The sequence below is a fragment of the Aulonocara stuartgranti genome, assembly GCF_965226115.1.
Source record: "Aulonocara stuartgranti genome assembly, chromosome: 16".
Classification (NCBI taxonomy): Eukaryota; Metazoa; Chordata; class Actinopteri; order Cichliformes; family Cichlidae; genus Aulonocara; species Aulonocara stuartgranti.
The window spans coordinates 34,581,006-34,605,554 of NC_138952.1; the positions used below are offsets into that span (position 1 = coordinate 34,581,006).

At 41.7% G+C, this 24,549-nt stretch overlaps 1 protein-coding gene and 1 long non-coding RNA gene across 3 annotated transcripts; both read left to right on the forward strand.

The window, feature by feature from the left end:
• The first annotated feature begins 1,033 nt into the window (after positions 1 to 1,033).
• LOC309690753 (uncharacterized protein) lies at positions 1,034 to 15,401 on the forward strand. 2 transcript variants are annotated; one of them, XM_082508067.1, is made up of 6 exons: positions 1,034 to 1,143; positions 1,222 to 1,323; positions 1,599 to 1,859; positions 4,889 to 5,031; positions 6,560 to 6,663; positions 14,963 to 15,401. In XM_082508067.1, exons 1-6 carry the CDS (start codon positions 1,080 to 1,082, stop codon positions 14,976 to 14,978), a joined length of 690 nt encoding a protein of 229 aa, XP_082364193.1. In that variant the 5' UTR covers positions 1,034 to 1,079; the 3' UTR covers positions 14,979 to 15,401. The 2 variants fall into 2 exon arrangements, with proteins under 2 accessions (XP_082364193.1, XP_082364192.1); XM_082508066.1 differs by lacking the exon at positions 14,963 to 15,401 and adding an exon at positions 8,126 to 8,542.
• A 5,869-nt stretch (positions 15,402 to 21,270) lies between these two features.
• LOC309690754 lies at positions 21,271 to 24,200 on the forward strand. Its single transcript, XR_014271806.1, has 2 exons — positions 21,271 to 21,362; positions 21,442 to 24,200. It is a non-coding gene; the product is annotated as an uncharacterized lncRNA (long non-coding RNA).
• The last annotated feature ends 349 nt before the right edge of the window (positions 24,201 to 24,549 follow it).

The window sequence follows — 24,549 nt, forward strand, 5'->3', positions numbered from 1 at the left end:
TTTCTTCCACCCATCTTTGTCTCTCTGCCTCGTAGAAAGGAGACTCCTGAAACTCCTTCCAGGTAATCTCCTTGGCCATGCCCTTGTGCCTGTGCAGAGATTGCACTTTTGAAGGGCAGTAGATATATTTCCCTGCCACTCCAGGGAAGCCCGTGCGAACATGTGGGCTATTTGGGCCCTGTTTCAGGTTCATGTGGCAGAACCTGCAGAGGCGGCCTGTTAGTTGGGTTTCTGGCCTTTTCCTCTTTTCCTCCATCCTTTCCTCTGACCTCTTCCTGGTAGCATCCAGTTGCCTTTGGAAAAAGTCTGTCTGGGCAAATTCCTCAAAGGGCATTTTAATTCCATCACCAGGTTTTCTTGTTTTGTTTCCTCTCTCTACACCACAACCACCATTTATACTCTAATCCCTGAGTCATTTGGTAACCCTTCATTATTACCCAGAACCTGTCTCAGCTCCTCCCTGAATTCTTCGCAATATTCATACGTTTTCAGCTTCCATCATTTAAATCTGGCCTCTGTCTTCACTCGCTTCCTCTAATTGATTTCCAAAGTCACCTTGCAGTCTCCTATCTCTTTCAGATTTTTTTTTTAATTGTGTGCACCTTCCTCCACTGTTTTATATGTGTGTTACCCTGTGTTTATTCATCTGCTCTGTTGTGCAAAATCAAGTATTTGTACTTCTGTATTCTTCTCAATTCTCCCTTCGTGCTTGAATTTTAGTGCACTAGAAAAACCTTGGTGCGGTTTGCAGCAGCAAAAATGGTGTCATCAAAACTATGTGACTAAGTTTCCACTTGTGTTTTGCAAAATGTGCAACTTGTATAACGATTCACATGAAGAATCTTCTAATTCCCACAGTGTTAGCTTGTTTCCCATCACTTTTGGTTTGTATTAGGGAACTGAAAGTTCCTCAGAAAAAAAATACTTTTGTTTCTTTTCACATCGCCCAGCTATTACTGTGATAAGTTTAGTTCCCCTAAAGTTATTAAGAGAAGAAATTGAAACTAATGACGCATTCACAGTATTGCTGGCCTGTTCTGCAGAGCTGACCATCTCAGGAATATCTGGCATTCTAACAAATGATGGAGGAAATTTATATGAATACTGAGTATGACAAATTTGACAATGCAAAAAACTGCACAGGTAAGAAACAGAGTAGACATATTTTTATCATCAGTCATAACTATTTTCCACTTCATTAGTGTTTGTTTCTCTTTTCAGGTCCAAGGAACTATAAGAGGAGTTTCCACTCAGGTGTGATTCCCTGTTTGGGCCTGCTGAGTTTTTTCCTGCTAATCGGACTCATCACCCTTGGTGTTTACTGTGAGTCTGATTCTAACACTCATGAGCCCACATATGAACAGAATAAAATGTCTTGAACTTTGTATTTTGGATGGTTTCAGACCATGCTGAATGAACTGTGACACACACACACTCATACTCTCCCATAGAGTACACTATCATAAATATCAGTTTAAGAACATTTTTCATTGCCTACAGGCAAATTTGAAATACTTTAGTTTTGGTCTAAAAACTATAAAAATTTATGCACAAGCTTTTTTCTGTGTCTCAAAAACATGCATCTCCAATTATTTTAGTTCATGATTCAGCTGCAGATGTCTCAGCTGTGAGTAGTAAACTTTCTTCCATGACTGAGGAGAGAGACCTTCTTAAGGCAAGTCTGTCCACTACCGGAAACAAACTTTCCTCCATGACTGAAGAGAGAGACCTTCTTAAGGCAAATCTGTCCAGTACCGGAAACAAGCTTTCCTCCATGACTGAGGAGAGAGACCTTCTGCAGGCCAACCTTGCTGAAAAGGCAAATGAGTTGGAACGGCTTCAGAGTTTGTCAAAGCAGAGTGAGTATGTGTATTTCCTGTTGAAATTACTTGTGTGTGTTTGTAAAAGTTAATAATGAAAAACAAGGATTCACTTTCCAGGTATTGTGAAAAGTCCTTGTCTCTTTGTGCCTTAATGAATAGAATTTTTGAATTTTTATATTTAAATCTAAAATTTTGAGGATAAAGTTGAAATTCTGATGAATGAAGTTTAAATACTATTTCAATAATAAGGATGAAATGCCAAAATAACCTATCGTTTTTGTCAGGGAGTTTTTAATGTTTTATTTGATTATGCTTCAAATGTTATGTTATACTTATGTTCACATATTTCACCAGACACAGTTTTCTGTTGAAACAGGAAGCTGACCCTGTGACTCTGTGACATTTACCGCAAGAGATGAGTACAGAAATACACATCCGCAGAAGTTGACTTGCATTATCTTATTCTTAGAAATTGACTTGTAGCACACACACTTTATGACACACACACACACACACACACACAGCTTACACACAGACAGCATCAGGACCTGCGTAACAGGAAATGTGATTATATTTGCATATTGACGATGTAACCTATAAAAGTAAACGAATACTGCAGTTCGGTGTGTCTCTCTGTCTGAGATTCACCCGTGCCACACATTATCAATCTCAAGTGTCTCAGTGTTGTTTACTCACCTGACTGTTTGTTAACTGTAAATCTCTGACAGTTTTCAGTCAAACTGTTACTGCCTCTTCCTTACGGTGGGTCATGCTGGAAAGTCTCGTTGCCTCGCCACTGTTAATGCAGACCTCAGAACAGTTAAGGCATTGTTCATAACACAGATTCACAACAAAGACACTCAGATAATCAAAACTTTTTTTTCTTTTCAACATTAATTTAAGACGAATATCAAATAGTTTTCTACTTTTATCAAAATCGTACTGACTTTGGAAAGAGTACTACACAAAAAGAAAAGACATCTAGTTTAAAATCAAAACAACTACTAGCTAAGTATTTGAACAACTAGAAAAAGCACCTGCTATCACAACTAGAGATTTACAAGGTAAAACACAAACGCTATGGAGAGAGGGAACCGGGATGTCAGGTCAGGATGGAGATATCATAATCCCCACACTCCGAGACTGACACTCCAAGCCCCAAGAACAACTGGTGCATTCAAGGTGTGGAATATGAGAGCACCTGAAGGAGAAGAGTGTGTATGTGGTTTGTGGCCCAGCTGCAGGGGAGGGGTGAAGCAATGTGTTTATGGCGTGGTGTCAGATCAGTGCAGGTCATGATGATGGTCTCCATCATCTAATCATGCCTTCCCTACTTGAGTAGGTCGGCGGGACCTGACAAGAGAACTGTGAGGTGTGTGCCGATCTGAAGCTGGAAATCCATGCAGACGAAAGGAACAAGAAAAACACTGCAAATAAACATTTGAAAACTTGCAATGCTATGTGCGTCAGGTCCTTTTGTGTTACAAGAAGATCAGGGCTATGGTGGAAACCTGGACCCTCAGTGCCTCAGTGGCTGATTACCATTAGTATGTGAAGTACTCTCCAAAAGTCTATTTGAAGATGTGAATTTAGCATTATGCATAATGCCTACTGTAACCATCACTGAAACCACAGAGAGTTAGACAGACAGAAGTTAGCCCACTATGAGAACAGCTGAAAGGAGTGATGAAGAGAGGGGTTCCTAAGAAGTACAACTAGGTGTCCATACCTGACTAAAAACTGCGTGCCAAGCAAAGACTCACAGTCTTAGCTAACTGTTAGGAAAAAAAGCAGTAACTCAATACGGCAAGACCAGGCTGACCAACCTTTGCATCTCTTGGATTAACTGCAAGAAAGCCAATAAACTCAATGCCTCACAAATGGATCTTATAATGCCCAGAACCACCAGGACCCTAAGAGCCTTCATCAGGAATTCAGTGGAGATGTGGAGAACAACACTACAGGCCAACTTCAAGCAAACTGTACAAGTCATCATCAAGTGCGAGATTTACCAAAGAGATGCTGTGACTCCACTGCTATTCTGCATAAGCCTATGTAGTCGGAAGGTAACAAAGAGAGGGAAGGTAGTTAGAAATGAGGGGATTGCACTACCAGAAGTCAGTGCTGCAGACATTGTGGACCGCTACAAGTACCTGAGAATCCCACAGGAAAATGGGAAACACGAAGAGGCCTCTTGGAAAACCGCAACCAAATAACTGCAGAGAGTAAGGCTTGTCCTGAGGAGTCAGCTGAACAGGAAGAACAAGATATAAGCAATCAAGCCTATGCCCTGCTGGTTGTCAGATACCCTTCTGGGATAATAAACTGGCCACAGGAGGAGATGCAAATGGAGAGTCCTCTTTATACACAGGGTTCAGTGCTAGGACCAATTCTGTTTACATTATACAAGCTTTCCTTAGGCAGTATCATTAGAAAGCATAGCATGCATTTTCATGGCTATGCATATGACACCTGACTTTATCTATCCATGAAGCCAGATAACACACATCAATTAGTTAACCTGCAGGGATGTCTTAAAGACATAAAGACCTGGATAAACTCTAATTTTTCTCCGTCTATATTGAGATAAAACTGAGGTTATTGTCCTTGGCCCTAAAAAGATTAGAAATACGATAGCTAACCAAATGCTTACTCTGGATGGCATTATTTTTGTCTCCAGTAACACTGTGGGGAACCTTGGAGTGATTTTTGACCTGGATATGTCCTTCAATCCACATATTAAATAAATATGTAGGACTGCTTTTTTTCAAATGTGAGGCTGAAAAATATGTGAAAAGTGTGGTGTGTAACACTGGTAACTTAGATCTGTCACATCCTTCATCAAAATGAGCACACAAACAATTTGGTTCTAGTGCTTTCACAATTTTATTTTATGACACAATTTGTTTTATCTTGATTCTCCAGCAGGACATGTGATGTTTAGTTGATCTAACTGACAAAATATGTTAATATAAAACTAATTTATATTAACATAATAAGTAATAGGTACTGTTAATAACTATTAAAACTACTGTTTGATGTTTCTTGTTTGATGTTTCTTCCAGAAAAAACGTGTCCCACAGGATGGAGCATATTCAGTGGTAGTTGTTATTTCCTCTCTGTAAGATCTGGTAACTGGGGTGAAGCTAGACAGGACTGTAGAGGCAAAGGGGCAGATCTGGTGGTGATGAAGAACTCTGAAGAACAGGTACAGTATGTGTATATATATATATATATATATATATATATATATATATATATATATATATATATATATATATACTACCAGTCAAACGTTTTAGAACACACATTTTTTCTAGTTGTTTATTAAAAATTATGCTATTTAATGTCTCATTGTAGTCTTAAATGAAAGCATAGCACAAATAAGCAATTGAGTGAAAAAAGAAATCACAGAATCAAAATGTATTCTAAACTCTAGACTCATCGAAGTAGCCTCATTTGGCAGATACAACAGTTGAACACACCCATGTAGGGCTGTACGATATGACCAAAATCTCATATCCCGATATAAGACATTTATCATCCAACGATATAAATCACAAAAATGTAACATTTTCTGTAAATTCTGTGAAGCTCGGGCAACCCGACTTGGGTGAAGTGTTTTCAGCTGGACTGACTGTTGCAAAAGTTGAAACGGCCGCAATTTTCTTTGTATTTATTACACAACGTGCTGCTGGCAAGAGCCTGTTCTAAGGTTTATTTTTTTAGCACCTGACGGCTCTTTTTAGCTTCTCATCTGTAAACACTCTGCATACTATTTCATGTGATTCATTTTGAAAAATCTCAATAGGATCTTCAGCTTTATTGTGAAAGGTTTATGTGGAAAACAAACAAGCAGACGGCAGAGCCACGTGACGGTTTTACCCATGTTGTTGCTAACTACAACGCATAAAAACAGTCGGTTCTCCGTCCGTAGTGTGGTTAATTTAAATATAAGTGAAAGAGAGAACTTTAAGAAACCATCAAAATGATAAAATATTGCCGTTAACAGTTTATTTTGCAACACCACAAAACAAGCGATAGCATAATTTGAAACAATAGACGTTTTCATATTGCCATCCGATCCACATCGTTATATCAAACAGGCACTTGTAGGTGCTTTGCTTTCACTCTTCTGTCCAGTTCATCCCCAACCAGCTTTATGGAGTTTAAGTCTGCAGACTGTGCTGGCCACTCCATGTTTTTAAGTTTACCATCATGTTATTTTTTATTGAGGTAGTTCTGGGATAGCTTGGACTCATGTTTTGGATCGTTATCTTGCTTTAGGATGAACCCCTGACCAACTAGGTGCATACCAGAGGGTATTGCATGGCACTGCAGAATGCTGCAGTATCCGTTTTGGTTCAGGGTGCCTCTCAATCTGTACTTTTCTGTGAATGTACATATGACTTATTGAAACCTCAAGTCTGCTTAGATAAATATTTTATGCAGTCAGCCAGCTAACGACGGAACAATCAGAAACGTGATGTGTGGAGGCAGAAAAAGACAACAGAATGTAAAAAAGCAGAAGATGAATGTGATGTACACACTGGTTCTCCACCTTGATGTGACATGTGTTAGTTTTCAGGTTCCTGTTAGCTCATTGCACTGAAGGAAAAAATATTTACCTGATTGTGAGAAATGTGTCAAAGAAATTGAGAATTTTCTTCAAAAAAACAGCACACCCTAAATTCTGTTTAAAAAATAAACAAATTTTTTTTTTGCATGTTAAACAGAACTTTCTCGCTACAATCATCAACGATAACACTTGGATTGGTTTGACTGACTATGGAATGGAGGGACTGTGGAAATGGGTAGATGGAACTCCACTCACTCTGGCGTAAGTCTTTACTGTGGTTCAGTTTATTACTTTTACTGAATTTCTAGCAGATGTTTTCTCATGAACATAGAGCTTACATGTCAGTAGGTCTGTGAAGGTTCTCAGTCATCCAGGTCATCAGCATGTGCCCAAAAGAAGTCAGTACAATCCATCTTTAAAGTTCTGCTCTTATTTTGGCTCATCCTACTGACATGTAGTCTAAGGAAATTGGAAAGAAAAGTGTCTGGACTTCTTTGAGTTGCTTGAAGACATTTCACCTCTTATCCGAGAAGCTTCTTCAGTTCTAAGGTCAAATGGTGGAGAGTCCCAGATTTAAACCCAGTTGGAGTTTCCCCCCAAAGAGGGACAAAAGGACCTCCTGATGATCCTCTACCTAATCACATGAGCCAAGGTATGGAAATGGGTGTGGGTCACAATCAGCCAGGGTTTCGGGTGAGCTCATAGTGAAACCTGGCCCCACCCTATCATGTGATTTCCTGAGGTCAGATGGCCCAGGATGTGAGCGGGCGTTGAGGCGTCTGGGAAGAATCTCAAAACTGGATTATAGATGGCAGACAGTTGGTGTCGTAAACCCCCGCCTCTGTTCAAAGATGGTCGCTCACAGTGGACATAGATGCTTCTTTCACTCCTCTTTCAAACCATCTATCCTCTCTGTCCAAAATGTGAACATTGGCATCCTCAAAAGTGTGACCTTTGACCTTTAGATGCAGATGGACTGCTGAGTCTTGTCCTGTGGAGGTGGCTCTTCTGTGTTGTGCCATGCGCTTGTGAAGTAGCTGTTTGGTCTCTCCAATGTAGTCCCCCAAAGCGCTTTACATATCCAGTCATCCACCCATTCACACACACATTCACACACTGGTGATGGCAAATCTGGGACTCTCCACCATTTGACCTTAGAACTGAAGAAGCTTCTCGGATGAGAGGTGAAACGTCTTCAAGCAACTCAAAGAAGTCCAGACACTTTTCTTTCCAATTTCCTTAGACTACATGTCAGTAGGATGAGCCAAAATAAGAGCAGAACTTTAAAGATGGATTGTACTGACTTCTTTTAGGCACATGCTGACAGAAGAACTCAGTTATAATGTTTTAAATATTTCATGACATCTATCCATTTTCTCCTCTATTAAGATAGCACACATCTTTGGACTGTGGGAGGAAGTGACAGAGAACTCACATAGGCAGAGAAAATGCAAACTGCGCACAGAGAGGACTCTGGTAGCCAATAGATTTAAACCTAGGCAACAGTGCTAACCACCACATTAATACACTGCATTATTTTTATCTGGAATAGTGTGTTTGACTTTGCTGTACTCTGTGTAGGCTTATTTCTTCCATAACTATGTCCTAAGAAAAGCATTTGTTCACCTCAATTTTTCCTACAGCTAAAGAGCTGTAGAGTCAGGAGTGTCATATTTAATTTTTTATCCTCATTAAACACCTTTATTGTTAATTGTCCTATCAGGAACTGGGCAAAAAATGAACCCAATAATGGAGGCTCACGGCATGGTGAAGAAGACTGTGTGCATATAAGAGCTGCAGACCAGAGGACTTGGAATGATATTTCATGTACAGCTTCTATGAAATGGATCTGTAAAAAAATACCATAACACCATTTTACATCGAGACCATATATTTTTACATGCTTTGAAATTTTAGCTATGATTGTTATTCTATTCTGAATTTCATTTTAATGATGAATTCTATTCTCACTATAAATAAGTGCAACTTTTTAAATCTGCAATATTACATTAACGGAAAAATTAGCCAATGTTTGTATTTCTTGTTACAACATTTAATCAGCAGCCAGTTTTTAATTCAGAGAATCAAACACAGTCGTTTATTAGTAAACACACAAAGATTGTAGTTTCTAAAGTGCTGGGGGGGGGGGGGGGGGGGGGGGAGCCTGCAGACTACTTTACTTCAGTTACTTCAGTTTACTTCACTGGTGTCTGTCAAAAAGGCAACAATTTCAACAGAGAATATAAAAGAGTATGAGAGAATATATTTTAAAATAATGCTGACAAACTATTGCTTTGCTTTTAAACGGAAAATCTTTAAATCTGAAGTTGTTTGTTTTGGTTTTGTTTGTTTATTTTTGGTATAACATTGTCCACAATCTAGCGCCTCTTGAACAGTTTGAAATGACAAGCGCTTCCACTAGAGGGTGCTGTTGTGTTAAATGTTAGTGAACACCATTTGGAAGAATGTTGTTGTTGTTTTTTTTACTCTGTTATTTCTGATCATTTTTATGCACTTTTCATATGAGCAACATCATTCTCAAGTCTCTACTGTCAAAAAAGTTAAGGCTTTTCACATGACATAACACAGACTCACTTGTGCAAGAGATGATAAAATAATGAAAACCATCTCAATCATATGTCAGGATATAAAGTGAGTCAGCAGTCAATTTGACTCTGTGTTTAAAGAATTAAAACATTTCACCATCGTTTTAAGACTTAGACACAAATGCTTTTATAATTTAACCAAAACATTACTGACTGGTAAGCATACTGCAAAAAAAAAAAAAATGTAGGTCTAATGTAGAGCAAAAAAAAAAAATCAGACACAAAAATGTAATGTGCATTTATTTTTCATTTACAGTTTTTGCCCGTTGCCTGAACACATTTTGCAAAACTTTGCTCATTGTGCCAAAACCCTAAACACAAGTAAACATGACACAACACTGGGAAATATACCATTCACATCTGCACCAAATTGAAACTCTACTCTCAAAACCTAAACTCTGCTATCAAAACCTAACATTCCTTTGTCAAAATGTAACTCTGTTGACAAAATGACACATACTTGCATCATATGCAAACACTTACAGAGCAGGGGGAACACACTAGTCTACTTTATATAAAGCACTGCAGTCTTTGATTTCCATTGTTCATTCAGAAGGCATATTGGTACATATTCAGCTCGAAGTCCTTTGACCCTGTCACTGTTCCTCTCAAATGGGACTCTGTAGAGCTGCTTCATGGTGATGCTGTGTTTTCCCAAGATGCGTCTGATGGTGGTGATGCTCACATGGTTTATGTTGTTGAACACTTGCCTGTCTGCAAGTATTTGCTTTCGTAGCTGGTGGAGACGGATGGCATTGTCTGCCCTCACTAGGTCCACAACGGCAAGTTCCTGCCGTTGTGTGAACAGGCGTTGGCGTCCTCCCCCAGAAGGTCTTCGAGTCATTCTAGAGAAATACAACCACATATTGTCATCGGTTTGCTTATTTTTCTTACAGTACTTTACTGTATATACTGTGTCATCCACTGTACAACACTGTACTTCAATATAAGTAATCATGGTATGTTTCACAGAAACTACCACTTTGGCTGCAAAAGGAGCATTAGCACCCTGCAGTACGCTGTACACTTGATATGGTAACTGTAGAACAGTACTATAAAACCATCTGAGTGGAGTAGAAGGCAGTGAGATGAAGACAGACCTGTTTTCTAGTTGGAATTTTCTTATTACAGATGCCACTGTGAAGCGGCTTAGATGTGGGTGGACTCTCTGCCCAGCTTCCCTCATAGTCAGGCCGTGGTTGATGACATGGTCCACCAAAGTTGCTCTTATATCATCAGAAATATGGGTCCGTGCATGGCCTCTTTGACCTCCTCCTCCTCTTCCTCTTGCTCTCCCTCCATCCATGCTTGCAAAGTTCTTGAAATGGCTAAACTGAGGGCTTTTTGTGGTTGGCTAATTGGTGTTCAGTTTTGCAAGTAAGTGCCTTCAGGTGTATATTTGAGTGGTTGCAATTACCCGATGTGTTTTGTATTTTGGATACATGTGTTTTCCAAATGGCACCCTGAAATTTCATTTTTGAACGAAGTGTCTTATGTATGAAATAGAGTGTAGCATGCAGGACCATGTGTGTTGCATAAAGGAGTAAGTGTGTTGCATAATTGCAACCAGAGTGCAAAGCAGCACTTTTGTTTAAGGTATGGGTACATGTGTTTGAGGTATGGTAACAAAAGCTTCAAGTTGTGTTACTTTAGTCTAAGCATGGGTTTATAGTGTTCAAGCAACGAGCAAAAACTGTAACAGAAGGAAGACATCTCTACAGCTAATATCTCCCAAAACTGGGCAACTCACACCAAAACAATTTAAGCGGATAAACAGCAGGCCAAAAGAAAATGTGTGTTACGGCGGGGTACGCTAGACCCAAAAGCAGACAGTGAGAGAAACTGAACTTTAAACAAAAGCGAGCCTTTATTTGGGCTGATGGCAGGAGTAAAAACAAAAGCTAAGGCAAAACAATGACAATATGTACAGTTGATTTTGATGCGAGCTGTCCCTTTAATGCTAACCTCAAACCTGGTTTCAACAGAACTGAAACATGCAGTCATTTTCAAAGCATTTTAAAAAGTAAACAGTCCTTATGAAATCTGATGTAACAGACAACTAAACCATCAGAAAATTAACTTGATGACAGCTCACTATATCGATGAATGCATCAAATCCTTCAATGACAAATAAAAAAAGACAGAATATATGAACTCAGGGATAATTATAACATTTACATCTGTAACCATTAGTACTCCCATCAAGTTCAAATGATGTGCATTTCAAAGTAATTGCTGGAAAGGACAAACTCGGTGCAAAATTCAGGATAAGAACTGTCAGTGCATGGTACTTCAAGGGTAGCTCCACAGGTGTGAGCAACAGGCTTTCTGTTGAGCCCAGTTTCAGCATTAAAGCACGTGAGAATTTTGTCAACACAGATGACAGAAGACCCAGTGCAGAAGTGCAGGAGTTTTTCAGCTCTGGTTTCATCAGCATTTTTGACATAATGCTGAAGATGGTTAAAGGTTGTCTGTTCTCTCTGAGATAGCATCAATTTTGTTGTTTCGAATAGCTGATTCACTCTTTTTCCTGTGGCCTTCTTTGTCACAAACAGAGACTTTTTCTCTCTTGTCTGACAGTTTAAGCTGCAGACATGCCATGGTTGTGGAGAAGAAATCCATTATATACTATGGCAGTGTTGGGAAGTAACAGAATACATGCACCAAAGTTATGTATTTAAAATACAAAATATGAGTAACTTTTCTGTTACAGTTACCATTTAAAAAGGTGGTATTCAGAATACAGTTACTTTGTTGAAATAAATGGATTACACGGCGGTCTTTCCTGTTTCATATGTTCGGCTATGCCCTCTCTATTTTTGGTAATTCCACGCCGGTGGAAACGCAAACAAAACACGCATTAAGAGGTTCTGATACCTGTGTCTCAATCTCGCAGCCTATGTCACCTCTACTTGCATAAAACTCAATGAGAGTAACGTATTCTGAATTCTGAAGTGGCTGTTTAGTCTCTCCAATGTAGAGGTCTGAGCATTTCTCGCGACACTGTACATCATACACTACGTTGTCAAGTTTGTGTTTGGGGGTTTTGTCTTTGGGATGAACCAGTTTTTGTCTGAGTGTGTTGCTGGGTCTGAAGTAAGCTGGGATGTCGTGCTTGGAAAAAACTCTCCTGAGTTTCTCTGATAAACCTGCTACATAGGGGATGGCAATTTTGTTCCACTTGTTCTTCTTATCCTCCTTAGTTGGTGCCTGATCTTCTTTTCTGTGCATCTTTGCTGACTTGATAAAAGCCCAATTAAGATAACCACATGTTTTAAGAGCTTTCTTTACATGTGTGTGTTCCTTCTTTTTCTCTTCAGGCTTAGAAGGAATATTTTTGCCTGGTGTTGTAGGGTCCGGATTACTCCACGTTTGTGTTCCAGAGGGTGGTGGGAGTAAAAGAGGAGGTACTAGTCTATATGTGTCTGTGAATGTGTATGTGTGGGCTTCCGGTAAACTTTAATGTTGAGGTTTCCATTCCCTTCAATGTGCACGGCACAGTCCAGGATTGGCAAACAGTTATTCTTTGTGTCTTCCCTGGCGAACTTTATGTTTTTATCCACAGCGTTGATGTTTGCAGTGAAGGATACTTCTTGAGTTTTGATTTTGACCCAGGTGTCGTCCGCATATCTGTAGCAGTGGCTGGGCCAATTTGTTTCCCCTCTCTGATATGTTTTTATATACATTAGGGGTGGGCGATATAAACGATATACGATAAAAACGATATAAATTTGGCCAACGATAGAGATTTTGACTATACCGCTCTATCGCGATAGCGCATATTGATGATGTCATCAAGCTGCGCCTGTTTTGGTCGAAAGTAGTGATGGTAAATTTGATTCTTTTTACTGAATCGAGTTTTAATGAGTCACTCACCAAAGTGAATCTGGTTTTTTGAGTCATTTGATTCACTGAGTCAGTTGACCAGAGAGTGCAAAAATGTACATTTTCATGTATATCCTACTGCTAAGATGAGTGATTCTAAAACTAAAACTATTTTATAGAGCAAAAAACAGCAAAAACATTTCTAAAACTAAGCAATTTCCTATCAAAATTGCTTAATAAACATTTATTTTGTTTATTTTTATTTTATTAGTATTTTCGTTAAATGTGTCAAATATATATTTTCTCATCTAAATGTCCACTGAGCTGTGAGCCAGGGGGCGGTAATGCGCCTTAACATTGGTTGCCAACCAAGAAGAAGAAGAAGCTGTGAGCCAGGAGGGAGTGGGTTAGTGAGTCCTGAGTGATTCGTTCGCTCTATGGCTGTATCCCAATTCAGGGTCTGCAGCCTTAAAGGCTGCATTTTAAGGCCGATTACGTCACAGCGGCGCGCCGAAGGCTGTCCCAATTTGAAGGCTGCTCGAAATGCGGCCCTCAAATGCGTCCTTCATTTCCCTGAATTTTAAGGATGTTTTTTTTTATTTTTATTATTATTATTTGCACAGAAATGTACAACAATTATGGCAATCTCTACAAAGATTCTATTTTCCCAACATGAAATAGTATCAGAAAAGGCTGAATTCCAGCATATAGGCTGTATCCCAATTCAGGGTCTGCAGCCTTAAAGTACGCAGCCTCAACGATCCTCAAGGGCCGCGCACTCAAAGACCGCTAAGGCCGGAAGTGCGAGGCTTGTGAAATGGGATGGTCTAGCCTCCGTTGTGCTGCCCAGGTTGCCTAGCAACCATGATACTAACAGCTGGAAACGTGTCATACAACTTTGTGTGACAGAAATGAAGGAGAAAATCTTTTGTTCATTTGTTTGTTTGTTTCTACATGAGCTTTGATCATTCTCTGTAAGATTAAGGTCAGCTATTGAACGGCGTATATTTTAAAGTAAAGGCTTTAAAACAAAGTTAGTACAAACGTCACTAATGTCACATAACTTTGCCGACATGTGGCCAACAGTAATGTTTTAATGTTCTTCGTTATTAAACATTTGCACATAAATAAGTGACATAATATTTGTTAGATTTGTATTGTTCATTGTCATTTATGCTTAGAAATATTTAACCATATATGCTTAGAGGTGTATAATCATTTGTAGATTGAAAGAATGTCTCATCCTAGGAGGTCTGTAACAGCTCTGTGTAGCATGAAGGGGGAGTGCGTTCACTCCCTCTACAGAGTGTTCTGGCGTAGATCACACCTCCTAGGAGAGGTCGTATCTTCTCTTGTTGATATATGGTATAGCAAACACACGTATATCTGTTTAAGTATAAGAGCCTTTTGTTCAGATGGACCCGCTCCTGGCACCAGCGTTTGGGGAGTCTTCACAGGGTCACACCTTGACCTCACACACACACACACACACACACACACAGTATTCTTTGTTCACATGTATACCTATGTAGACGTCATATGTTAATGAACCTATGCATATTCATGTAACCTCAATAAAAGAACAGTGGTACGGGAGAGCGGACGAGAGCAACTGGGGTCAGGCGAGGGAACGGCGCCTCTTCGGTTTTCTCCCGTGCACGAATAACATGAAGAACTTTGCCTACTCGTGTCTTGCTTTGCAGTGTAATTATATTGTCTTCAATTTATTGTCACATCACATGTGCAGGCACACTGGCACAGCACATGCGAGTGAAATTCTTGTGTGCGAGCCCCACAAGCAACAGAGATGTGCAAACACAACAACACAAACGAGCAAAATACAAGAATGGCCAACCTGAAACTAATAAATATATGTACAATATATAATAGTGTATGCATTTCTGGATGTGTATACTAAATATTTTCCTACGTGTGTGTGTGTGTGTGTGTGTATACACATTTTTACAAATTAAATAGTAAAAAAAAAAAAAATAATAATAATAATAATAATAAAATATATAAAATATACAGAGTTGAATATGTGCAAAACAAGTGGCATTTATATACAGTATGGAGTGCATAATGTTGAAGTTCCAGTAGTGAAGCTGAGGTGTCTATGACGTATTCAGCAGTCTGATGGCCTGATGGAAAAAGCTGTCTCTCAGTCTGCTGGTACGGGACCGGATGCTGCAGAACCTCCTTCCTGATGGAAGCAGTCTGAACAGTTTATGGCTGGGGTGACTGGAGTCCTTGATGATCCTCCCCGCTTTCCTCAGGCAGCGCTTCCTGTAGATGTCTTGGAGGGAGGGAAGCTCACCTCCAATTATCCGTTCAGAGCACCGCACTACTCGCTGGAGAGCTTTGCAGTTGTAAGCGGTGCTGTTGCCATACCAGGTGGTGATGCATCCAGTGAGGATGCTCTCAATGGCACAGTGATAGAAGGTCCTGAGGATGCGGGGGCTCATGCCGAATCTTTTCAGTCTCCTGAGAAAGAAGAGGCGCTGCTGCGCCTTCTTCACTGTTTTGTTTGTGTGTACTGACCACGTAAGATCCTCAGCCAGATGTACTCCAAGGAACCGGAAGCTGCTCACTCTCTCCACAGCAGCGCCGTTGATGGTGATGGGGGTGTGTACTTCTCTGCACCTCCGGAAGTCCACTATCAACTCCTTTGTCTTTGCGACGTTGAGGGTGAGATGGTTGTCTTGACACCAGTGGGTCAGGGCGCTGACCTCCTCCCTGTAAGCCGTCTCATCACCGTTGGTGATAAGACCCACCACTGTAGTGTCGTCCGCAAACTTCACAATGATGTTGGAGCTGTTAGTGGCTGTGCAGTCATAGGTGTAGAGTGAGTACAGGAGAGGGCTCAGTACACACCCCTGTGGAGCACCAGTGTTCAGTGTGATGGGGGATGAGGTGATGCTGCCCAGTCTGACCACCTGGCGTCTGTCAGACAGGAAGCTAAGGATCCAGCTGCAGAGGGAGCTGCTCAGTCCTAGATCCTGCAGTTTCCTGTCCAGCTTCGAGGGAACGATGGTATTGAATGCTGAGCTGTAATCTACAAACAGCATCCTCACATACGTGTCTCTCTTCTCCAGGTGTGACAGGGCAGTGTGTAGTGTCAGGGCTATGGCATCATCAGTGGACCTGTTGTGGCGGTATGCAAACTGTAGAGGGTCCAGTGAGTCGGGTAGTGCAGAGCAGATGAAGTCCCTGACCAGCTTCTCGAAGCATTTGCTTACGATGGGGGTCAGGGCTACAGGTCGCCAGTCGTTCAATGAGGAGATGGTGGAGGATTTGGGTACAGGGACGATGGTGGCCATTTTGAAGCAGGCTGGGACTACAGACAGAGAGAGGGAAAGGTTGAAGATGTGTGTGAACACTCCAGCCAGCTGAGCCGCGCATGACTTGAGGACGCGGCCGGGAATCCCGTCCGGACCAGTAGCTTTGCGCGCGTTCACCTTCCTGAAGCACTTCCGCACATCCTCCTCAGACACAGTGTGCGCACTGACGTCATCCGCGGTACGCACACTGTCCGGTCTCATGGTGTTCGCTGTGTCGAATCTAGCGTAGAATACGTTTAGATCCTCACACAGGATGGTTTCCCTCTAAAGTCTGTGATCGTGTTTAGTCCCTGCCACATACTCCGAGGGTTGTCAAACTGTTGCTCCACCCTGTCCCTGTACTCACGTTTGGCTGCTTTGATCGTCTTCCGGAGTTGGTAATGTGCGTGTTTGTAGTCCGATGTGTTCGCGGAGGCAAAGGCGGTGTTCCGTGCCGCGCGAACATCTCTGTTAATCCAGGGTTTTTGATTTGGGAAGGATTTAACTGTTCTGGATGGGACGACATCTTCCACGCATTTCCTGATAAATCCACAGACTGAGTCTGTGTACTCATCAATGTCTCTGGCGGCCACGTGAAACATTTCCCAGTCCGCGTGATCAAAACAGTCCCGCAGCGCAGACTCCGATTGGTCCGTCCAACAGTGCACCGCCCTCCGGGTTGGAGCTTCCTGTTTCAGCTTCTGCCTATAGGCGGGCAGGAGCAGGATGGAGCAGTGATCTGATTGGCCGAATGGGGCGCGGGGGAGGGCTTTGTACGCATCCCGGAAAGAGGTGTAACAGTGGTCGAGTAGCCGGTTTCCACGTGTGTTAAAAAGGATGTGTTGATGGAGTTTTGGTGAGACTTTCTTCAGGTTTCCCTTATTAAAGTCTCCGGCTGTGATAAACGCTGCCTCTGGGTGTGCGGTTTCCTCACTGCTGATCACGCTGTACAGTTCCCTGAGTGCACGGTCAGTGTCGGCTTGTGGGGGTATGTAAACAGCCGTAATAATCACTGCTGTAAATTCCCTCGGTAGCCAGAATGGCCGGCACTTAATCATCAGGTACTCCAGGTCCGGTGAGCAGAAGGATTTGACCGGGTGCACGTTCGCATAATCACACCAGCTGTTCGAGGCTGATATTACACGCTAAGCAACACCGAGTAAGTTTAGAGTCCAACTCTATAACTGTACGTCTTCGCCGCTCAGTGGGGCGTTGTCCGTGGCCGCTCAGTGGGGATAAAATTGTTTGTACGTCTTCGCCGCTCAGTGGGGAGTTGTCCGTGGCCGCTCAGTGGGGCTAAAATTTGCCGTCTAAGTGGGGCGATGTACAAAGCCGCTCAGTGGGGTTTTTTGTACAGAAGCATTAAGTCGCAGAGTTGCGCAGTTCGAACTTTTTTTTGTTCGCCGTCTTAGTGGGGCGAAATACAGACCGCTGTGTGGGGTACTGTAGTGAGTTCTCCACCGCTCAGTGGGGTGTTGAGAAGTTCCGCAGGGTCCAGATTGTGCTGGACAATAGGCCTATTTTGTGTTGTTGTCATTGTTGTCATCGTCGTTTTTGTTGTTGCTGTGTGTGAGTGTGTGCGGAGCAGAACACGTGGTCTGTGACACCGACTGTTGTTATTATCATGGGTTTCTAAGCAACCAAGAGTGAGTCGGAGGGAGACAGACGTTTGTGCTGGACTTTGCTCCTGGCAGCACAAAGTATTTAAATAAAGATGAGAGAGAAGTTTTCAGAAAACACACCAGCCTTGAAGAGCGTGTGGAGAAGGCCTGCCACATCAGCAGCACTTGAGATGTGCTGTGGTGAATGGCTTTCCCCCACCCCCTTGCTGACACAAAATGTTAACTCTTTAGCTTGCCCTGATCGACAACAGCCTGTGTGCCAGACCACAGACGTAATTGAGGTGGATAGTTGTTAAAAGTAATCTACATTAAGCTTGTGGTTGCTCAAATTCAGTACAATGACATATGAGGTGAAGTGATATAGGCAAATATTTGAACTAATGAAGTGCATAGAGGCACTTGTTCTGTGTGAAAGACTGTCGTCTTATTATGAGCCGTTGTTGAGATATACAGCACACCTGTGAAAACAACTAATATGCTGAACCCTGTATGGCACATCTAAAAGTACATGATGGAGAAGCTGTATTGAATATGAAAGTGTAAGACTTTGCCGCTGTGGGCAGAGCATGCAACTACTGCGTGATGTTGCGTTGCGGGGTTTTTTCCTCTGAGCTGATGAGCAAGCTACACATTATCAGATCAAGAGCTGTCTGAGAACTACTCAAAGAGAGGGAAACAGAGCTATGAGTGTGCAGCGTTTCCATGAGCAGTTTTCCTGCACCTTGACTCGTGTGTGTGTAGCATCAGCATCATGTTTTTGTTTATTTGTTTTGTTGGGTTAAAAATAATTAAATAAACTGGTGATCATATTTATGGATCACCATGGTATCATCAGCCATGTGATTTATTTATGCAGATGAAAAAGAGAAAGAATTTATATTGTAGATGAAAAATAATCATAGGGAAAAGGTTTTGTGTTGATCAGCCAAAAACAACCACAATTTCATTTTCTGCTTTTAAGAAAGGATTGTTCACAAAAACACAGAGAGAGAGAGAGAGAGAGAGAGAGATGTGTGTTGGTTAAGCAGCGATGATAATAATGAAAATGTCTTAGTTTGTCACTTTCAGGTGAAAAGCAGACCTGAATCAATTTTCCACATGCAGCAGTCGGAAGAGAGTTATAGTTTAACATCATTGGAAACATGCAGGCCAAGTTTCTGGCTGACTTATTTAAAGCGCAATGTGTATGTGTCTCTCAACCTCACAAGCAAGTGCTCACTCCTCCCTGAAGATAACGAATGCAGCTCCAAAGAGCAATAACATGGCAGATAAAGAGACAGCAGCAAAGTCCTGAACAAAGAGTCCCAGCAAAAGCAGCAGTGCGGACAAACAGCATCAGAGAAGAAGAGCAAACCCATCATCCTGACTGATCGGATGAATGGCACTGTGTTTACAACAAGCTGAAACTTCACTGTGCATGTGACAAGAACATTTGAGGAGAACTGAGGAGACTGTTGGAGTTTGACATTTGCCACCTGTGGAGTAAAATGGCAAGAAGAGACAGTGAAACACAGGACAAAGCTGAAGGAGAACTGCCAGCTGTTGGACTGTTGAAGTGGGAGAGGACAACAGAGTGAGAGGACAACAGAGTGAGAAGACTAGGTGAGAACACATAGGAATTATTTAATGTGGGAAATCAAAATTTGGGTTAGCAAACCTGGGGAAAAGAAAACTGACTGCTTAAGTTGGAAAATTGTGAAGGAGTCTGAAACACTGCGAAAATAGAAACATACAAAATCACACAAACAAGCAGAACATGCATTAACCCTACTAACAATTCCAAACACAAAATAACTCATGAAGACTCATAGCACATTAGTTAAGAAATGATTAAATAATAGTAGAGAAGTGTGTAGGAAAGGCAGGTTTAAGAACATGCTCTGCTGGAGATGCAGCTCCACAGACATGCATTAAACCTGCCTAATAACACAAACACCCATGCAATGAAAATTAGCTTGTTATCTTTCATCAGTGTTAAAATAGTGTCAATTTAGCAGACACTTGTTATCAAACACTGAATTTATCCAATGCAAAAAATTGACTCTCTAGGTTGCAGGACAACAGTTTAACTTTTGTGGGAAAAAAGATTCTGGTTTGACCAACCAGTGATCAGACAATAAATTTAGTTGTTAATATAGTAAATTGGGAGAAGCTTCCTGCTTGATTGATGCAGCACAAGTAATTTACTGTATGAGGGAAATTGTCTTTTGTGATACTATTTTGAACATGCATTTCTGTCGTCCTGTCAACTTAGTGGGTTAATAGCTGATATGCAAATTAGTTGATCGTTCTTAGATTAATGAAAGGTGATTGAATTCTAGCACGAGTGAATGAGATGTGTTGGAGTTTGTTGTGTGTTGTGTGGAGACTCTAAAACACTGAGTTTCCTGTTTTGATGTGCGAGTAAATCCTGTATTTAGATACACAACTCTGAATACGTCAGAACAAACTTCTTTTGTGAAGTGCATGACAGCATGTCACATGTTTTATGATGAAGGGAAAAAGGAAAAATTGAATAAAATAGATCTGTGGCCTAAATGAGTGAAGAGCACAGACCTGGTGATTAAACTCATAGCTAATATGACATTAGGGTTATGTTGTGTGTTGTGCAGCTGATGGTTGATTTGGAGTGAATCTAGCTGATGATTCTTCTCCTGTTGTGAAGTTGATGAGGAGTTTGTGTCATGACTTAACAAGGCCTTTTTATTTTGATACTTTTACAGTGCACTGAGAGTTTGGTTTGATAATCTCTGTTATTTTTTCATTTTTATCTTTTGAACAGGCACTGATTTTGTTTGTCTATTTCTTTTCTTTAAGCAGATCTGCACGTCGGGAATTAAAAGTGCTATACGACCTGTCGAGAAAGCCGTTACAAGTGAGTTTTCTCCACGTTGAAATGGGCTCAGGAGAAAGCTACTTATTGGGACAATATTAAATGAAAGCCCCGGCCTAAAAAGGATTCAGCGATGTAATCCGATCTAAAGTTCTTTTTCTTTTTGAGATGACGTCATTTTGCTGGAAGTGGAAACTAAATGCGACGATAGGTTCCACTATCAGCAAAGAAAGAATGCATGAATGAATGAGTGAAAGAAAAAAAAAAACTGACTGACTGGTAAATGCTGACAAAAGCTGACAAGACTTTACTGATGTAACACGACTGTGTGAAGTTAAACCCCACTTGACAAAGGTGCAGATGAATCTATGTGTGTTTCCTTTTACGGGAGCGGAAGATGACAGCAACATTCGAGGTTGCGTGATCATTTAACCTTTTAAGTGCCACTTTCTGTGTCTGTGCATCTACCAGGGGTGTTATTCACTACCTTGTGTTGCTCACAGAGGAAACTGTGAGAAAGTGTGTATACGTGTCATGGTCCCCGTGCCTGCTCGGCTGGCCCTGTGTGGCTACATGTTATGTTTTGTCTATTCTCTCTCTCCTCTCTCTCTGCTCGCTGCCTGGGCGGAGCTCATTGTGAGCTCCCGGCCTCCACCACCTGTAGGCAATCACCTGTGGCTCCTCACCTTGTTTGCTCCCGCTACTTAAGGCAGTGACTGAGAGCACCTCGCCGCTGGACTATTGAGTAACGCTCGTCAGTGCTACTTTAGCCTCAGCCAGTTTTGAGCTCTGTCCGTGAAAGTTCTGTGCTAACTCTTGTTCTCTGTATGCAGATTTCTCGTGCTTGGTTTGGGGACTCTGGACGCTTTTCCCGACTCCTCTCTGCACCCCTGGGAACCCTGGCCCCCTTCTCCTTCACCTGTATATAGTGCACCTGGAGTGTGTAAATAAACCTGTTTTTCTGAGATTTCAGTCTGCGCCGAGTCCTCCCTGCTCCTCCGTGACAATACGTCTGCGCAGCGCTAACATTTGCATTTCTTTTACATTCTTACAGCATGCCAGTTCTTCATGTGAATTGATGATGCGATTTATACCAGGACAACTGGTTGATGTTTTTTCCTACTACAGGATTTCTGGGTTTATGTGTGAAGAAAACTGTGTTTATAGGTTATGAGTGGTGATGCTGTTACACTGTGTTTTTGGGAAAATGTGACGGTTACTTTGATGATATGAATAACATTCTTTCCACAGCAATGGATGGTTGATTTTATGGTCTTTTTTATGGCACCTCTGGAACCTGTTGACCTGTGTCTGACCTGCGTCTGACCACAGTCAATGTGTATTGCTAATGTTTGTTTTTCTGAGACTGCATGTGGAAGATTCAGCGGAAGCGGACAAGTGACATGAGAAAAACAGATAGGAGATGCAGTGTTTATGGAAAAGTTGAATATGGGCTCTTAGCTGGCCACTTTGAGCCCATAGTAATATATGAGCGGAGTGACTTTGCTTAAGAGCAGTCACCGATTACGTTAATGTTGCCTGAGTACATGGGATTATCCATGTCCGAGGCGACTTATGGAAATAATTGTAGTTTACTGATTTGAGAAAACCTGCACATGACACTTGTCTTGCTGATGTTGAATGCTTATTGTTCTTATGATACAATTGTTTACGAGTGTGAAGTTTGATTTCATTTCCAGATCTTGTTTCCAGGCCATGATGGTGTGTATGCAGGCTCCTGGCAGAGCCAGGTGTTAAGCAAACTTAATATGCAAAACACGCTAACATCTTTTATTGCAGGGTTACGGAGCTACTCCAGCGGAGATGCCCTGATGTTGCCTGGGACATGATCTAGCTAACCTTTTTCTTTATGACAGGGATCCAGGTTTGGTGAGTTGACGCATGAGAGTGTCCATGCGTCAAGAGGTGGGGTCCAGGAATTAACATTAAACAATGTTTTCTATTATTGTTGCAGTGATTTGTGTGATTAACCGTTTATTTACAAGTATTAAACCTATGCAAGTGGTGCATCCATGTTCAGATGAGGCTTTGATGGCCTATAAGTGAAGTTCACTGAACTAAAGAATGTGGTTTGATGATTGTTGACATGCTCTCCAAATAGAAGTTTTTCCTCCTAGCAAGGAAATACAGGTGCAGCAGTAATCTCCTGAGGAATCTTCAGAGGCCCAGTGAGAAGCGAGAACCATTCCAGGCATAACTGACAGCCCAGGCAGTGGTTGAGTTCAAAGGTCGAGCTGGTTGGGGCCCATCATGAGATCAGACCTCGGAGCCACAGCAAGGACCATGAAACTGCCTGCAAACTTATCAGAGCCACTGCAAAGAGGTCGAGGTCCCAGGAAACCCCAGCACCCTCAAGACAGCACAATAGAGAAATCTCACACTTGGTTGTTTCAGTGGTGAGGGGGGAGTGCTGATTGAGCCCCCGTAGGGTAAGCTCGCACTTCAACCTCCAGCCTCTGATCAACTCTAGGGCAACCAAGTGCGAGGCGTGACGGCTGAATCAGCTGAACCAGGAGGAAGGCAGAGAAGCTGAGTGTTTTGAGACAGGTCCAGCAGGCCCAAAATCAGGACTATGCGTGACGAGAAGGAGTGCCTGAGAGGATCGTCCACAAGATGGGAGCTGAGGCCAGGAGAGAGACTTCAGGAGGATCAGAGATCATCTTCAGCACAGCAGACATCACACAGAGAGCTGTGCTACTGAGCTTCCAGGAGATCAAGAGGAGACTTCCCACAGCAAGATTTTAAATAAAATGAAAGATTCAATATTGATGCTGAGGAAGACAACTAAGGTGTACGACGTGCTCTGCCTTAAACCTTCAGCAGCGTTAGAACATGTAAACTCGAGGGATGAGGGGAGCGTGCCAAGCTCCATCGACAACGCAGAGGGAATCTAAGGATGACATCATGATTCTGTGAAAGCACAGGAACCGGAAGCTATGGTGGTGATGACAGCAGTTTCCTATGAACATCACCTAATGCTGTGCCACTGTACTGTGCATACGATGACACTCTGAAGGCTGCTGGGATCACAACAGCAGTAAGATAACGGAACCCAGCACCCTTTCCACAGAGAGGTTTTTCTGCAGAGCGTGGACAGTGGAGGATTCATAAATATTCCCCTCACAAGACGAAGGTAGAGGCCATAAAACTAGAGTGCTGAGAGGTCTGCAGCTTTCATGATAGCTGAGACCCATGTTGACAAACAACAAAACCAACTGGTATGTTTGAATGTCTATTCTACATACATTTGGACTCTGGTCCTATGGACAATGATGGAAACAACTGGAAGAGACATTACTGACGCCCTGCAGAACTCAAACCACTCTGCAGAGAGACATGTGATGTGCACACCCGGAGGAAGCATCACCAAGCTGAGATATTTTTGAAAATGTTACTTTCTTATTTTCACTATTGAATTAACAATTTCTTTGTTTGTTTGTAGGATGCAATTTGCCATTGGATGAGATCAATGAGTAATGGGATAACTGCTAATACATTTGTTAAACTGTGTACTTTTTCAGTAATTTAAGGTGATTGACATATGCTGTGTATAAAAATGTTTGCATTGAAACTGTCAGACATGAAGTATTCATAACTGGGAACTTTTCAAGCATAAAGGTCAAAAAGGGGGGAAATGTTAGATTTGTATTGTTCATTGTCATTTATGCTTAGAAATATTTAACCATATATGCTTAGAGGTGTATAATCAATTGTAGATTGAAAGAATGTCTCATCCTAGGAGGTCTGTAACAGCTCTGTGTAGCATGAAGGGGGAGTGCGTTCACTCCCTCTACAGAGTGTTCTGGCGTAGATCACACCTCCTAGGAGAGGTCGTATCTTCTCTTGTTGATATATGGTATAGCAAACACACGTATATCTGTTTAAGTATAAGAGCCTTTTGTTCAGATGGACCCGCTCCT

Coding starts and splice junctions, on each gene's coding strand:
- LOC309690753 (XM_082508066.1), top strand. CDS start 1,080: ATGATGGAGGAAATTTATATGAATACTGAGTATGACAAATTTGACAAT. Junction 1,144..1,221: donor CAATGCAAAAAACTGCACAG/GTAAGAAACAGA, acceptor TTCTCTTTTCAG/GTCCAAGGAACTATAAGAGG. Junction 1,860..4,888: donor TCAGAGTTTGTCAAAGCAGA/GTGAGTATGTGT, acceptor TGTTTCTTCCAG/AAAAAACGTGTCCCACAGGA.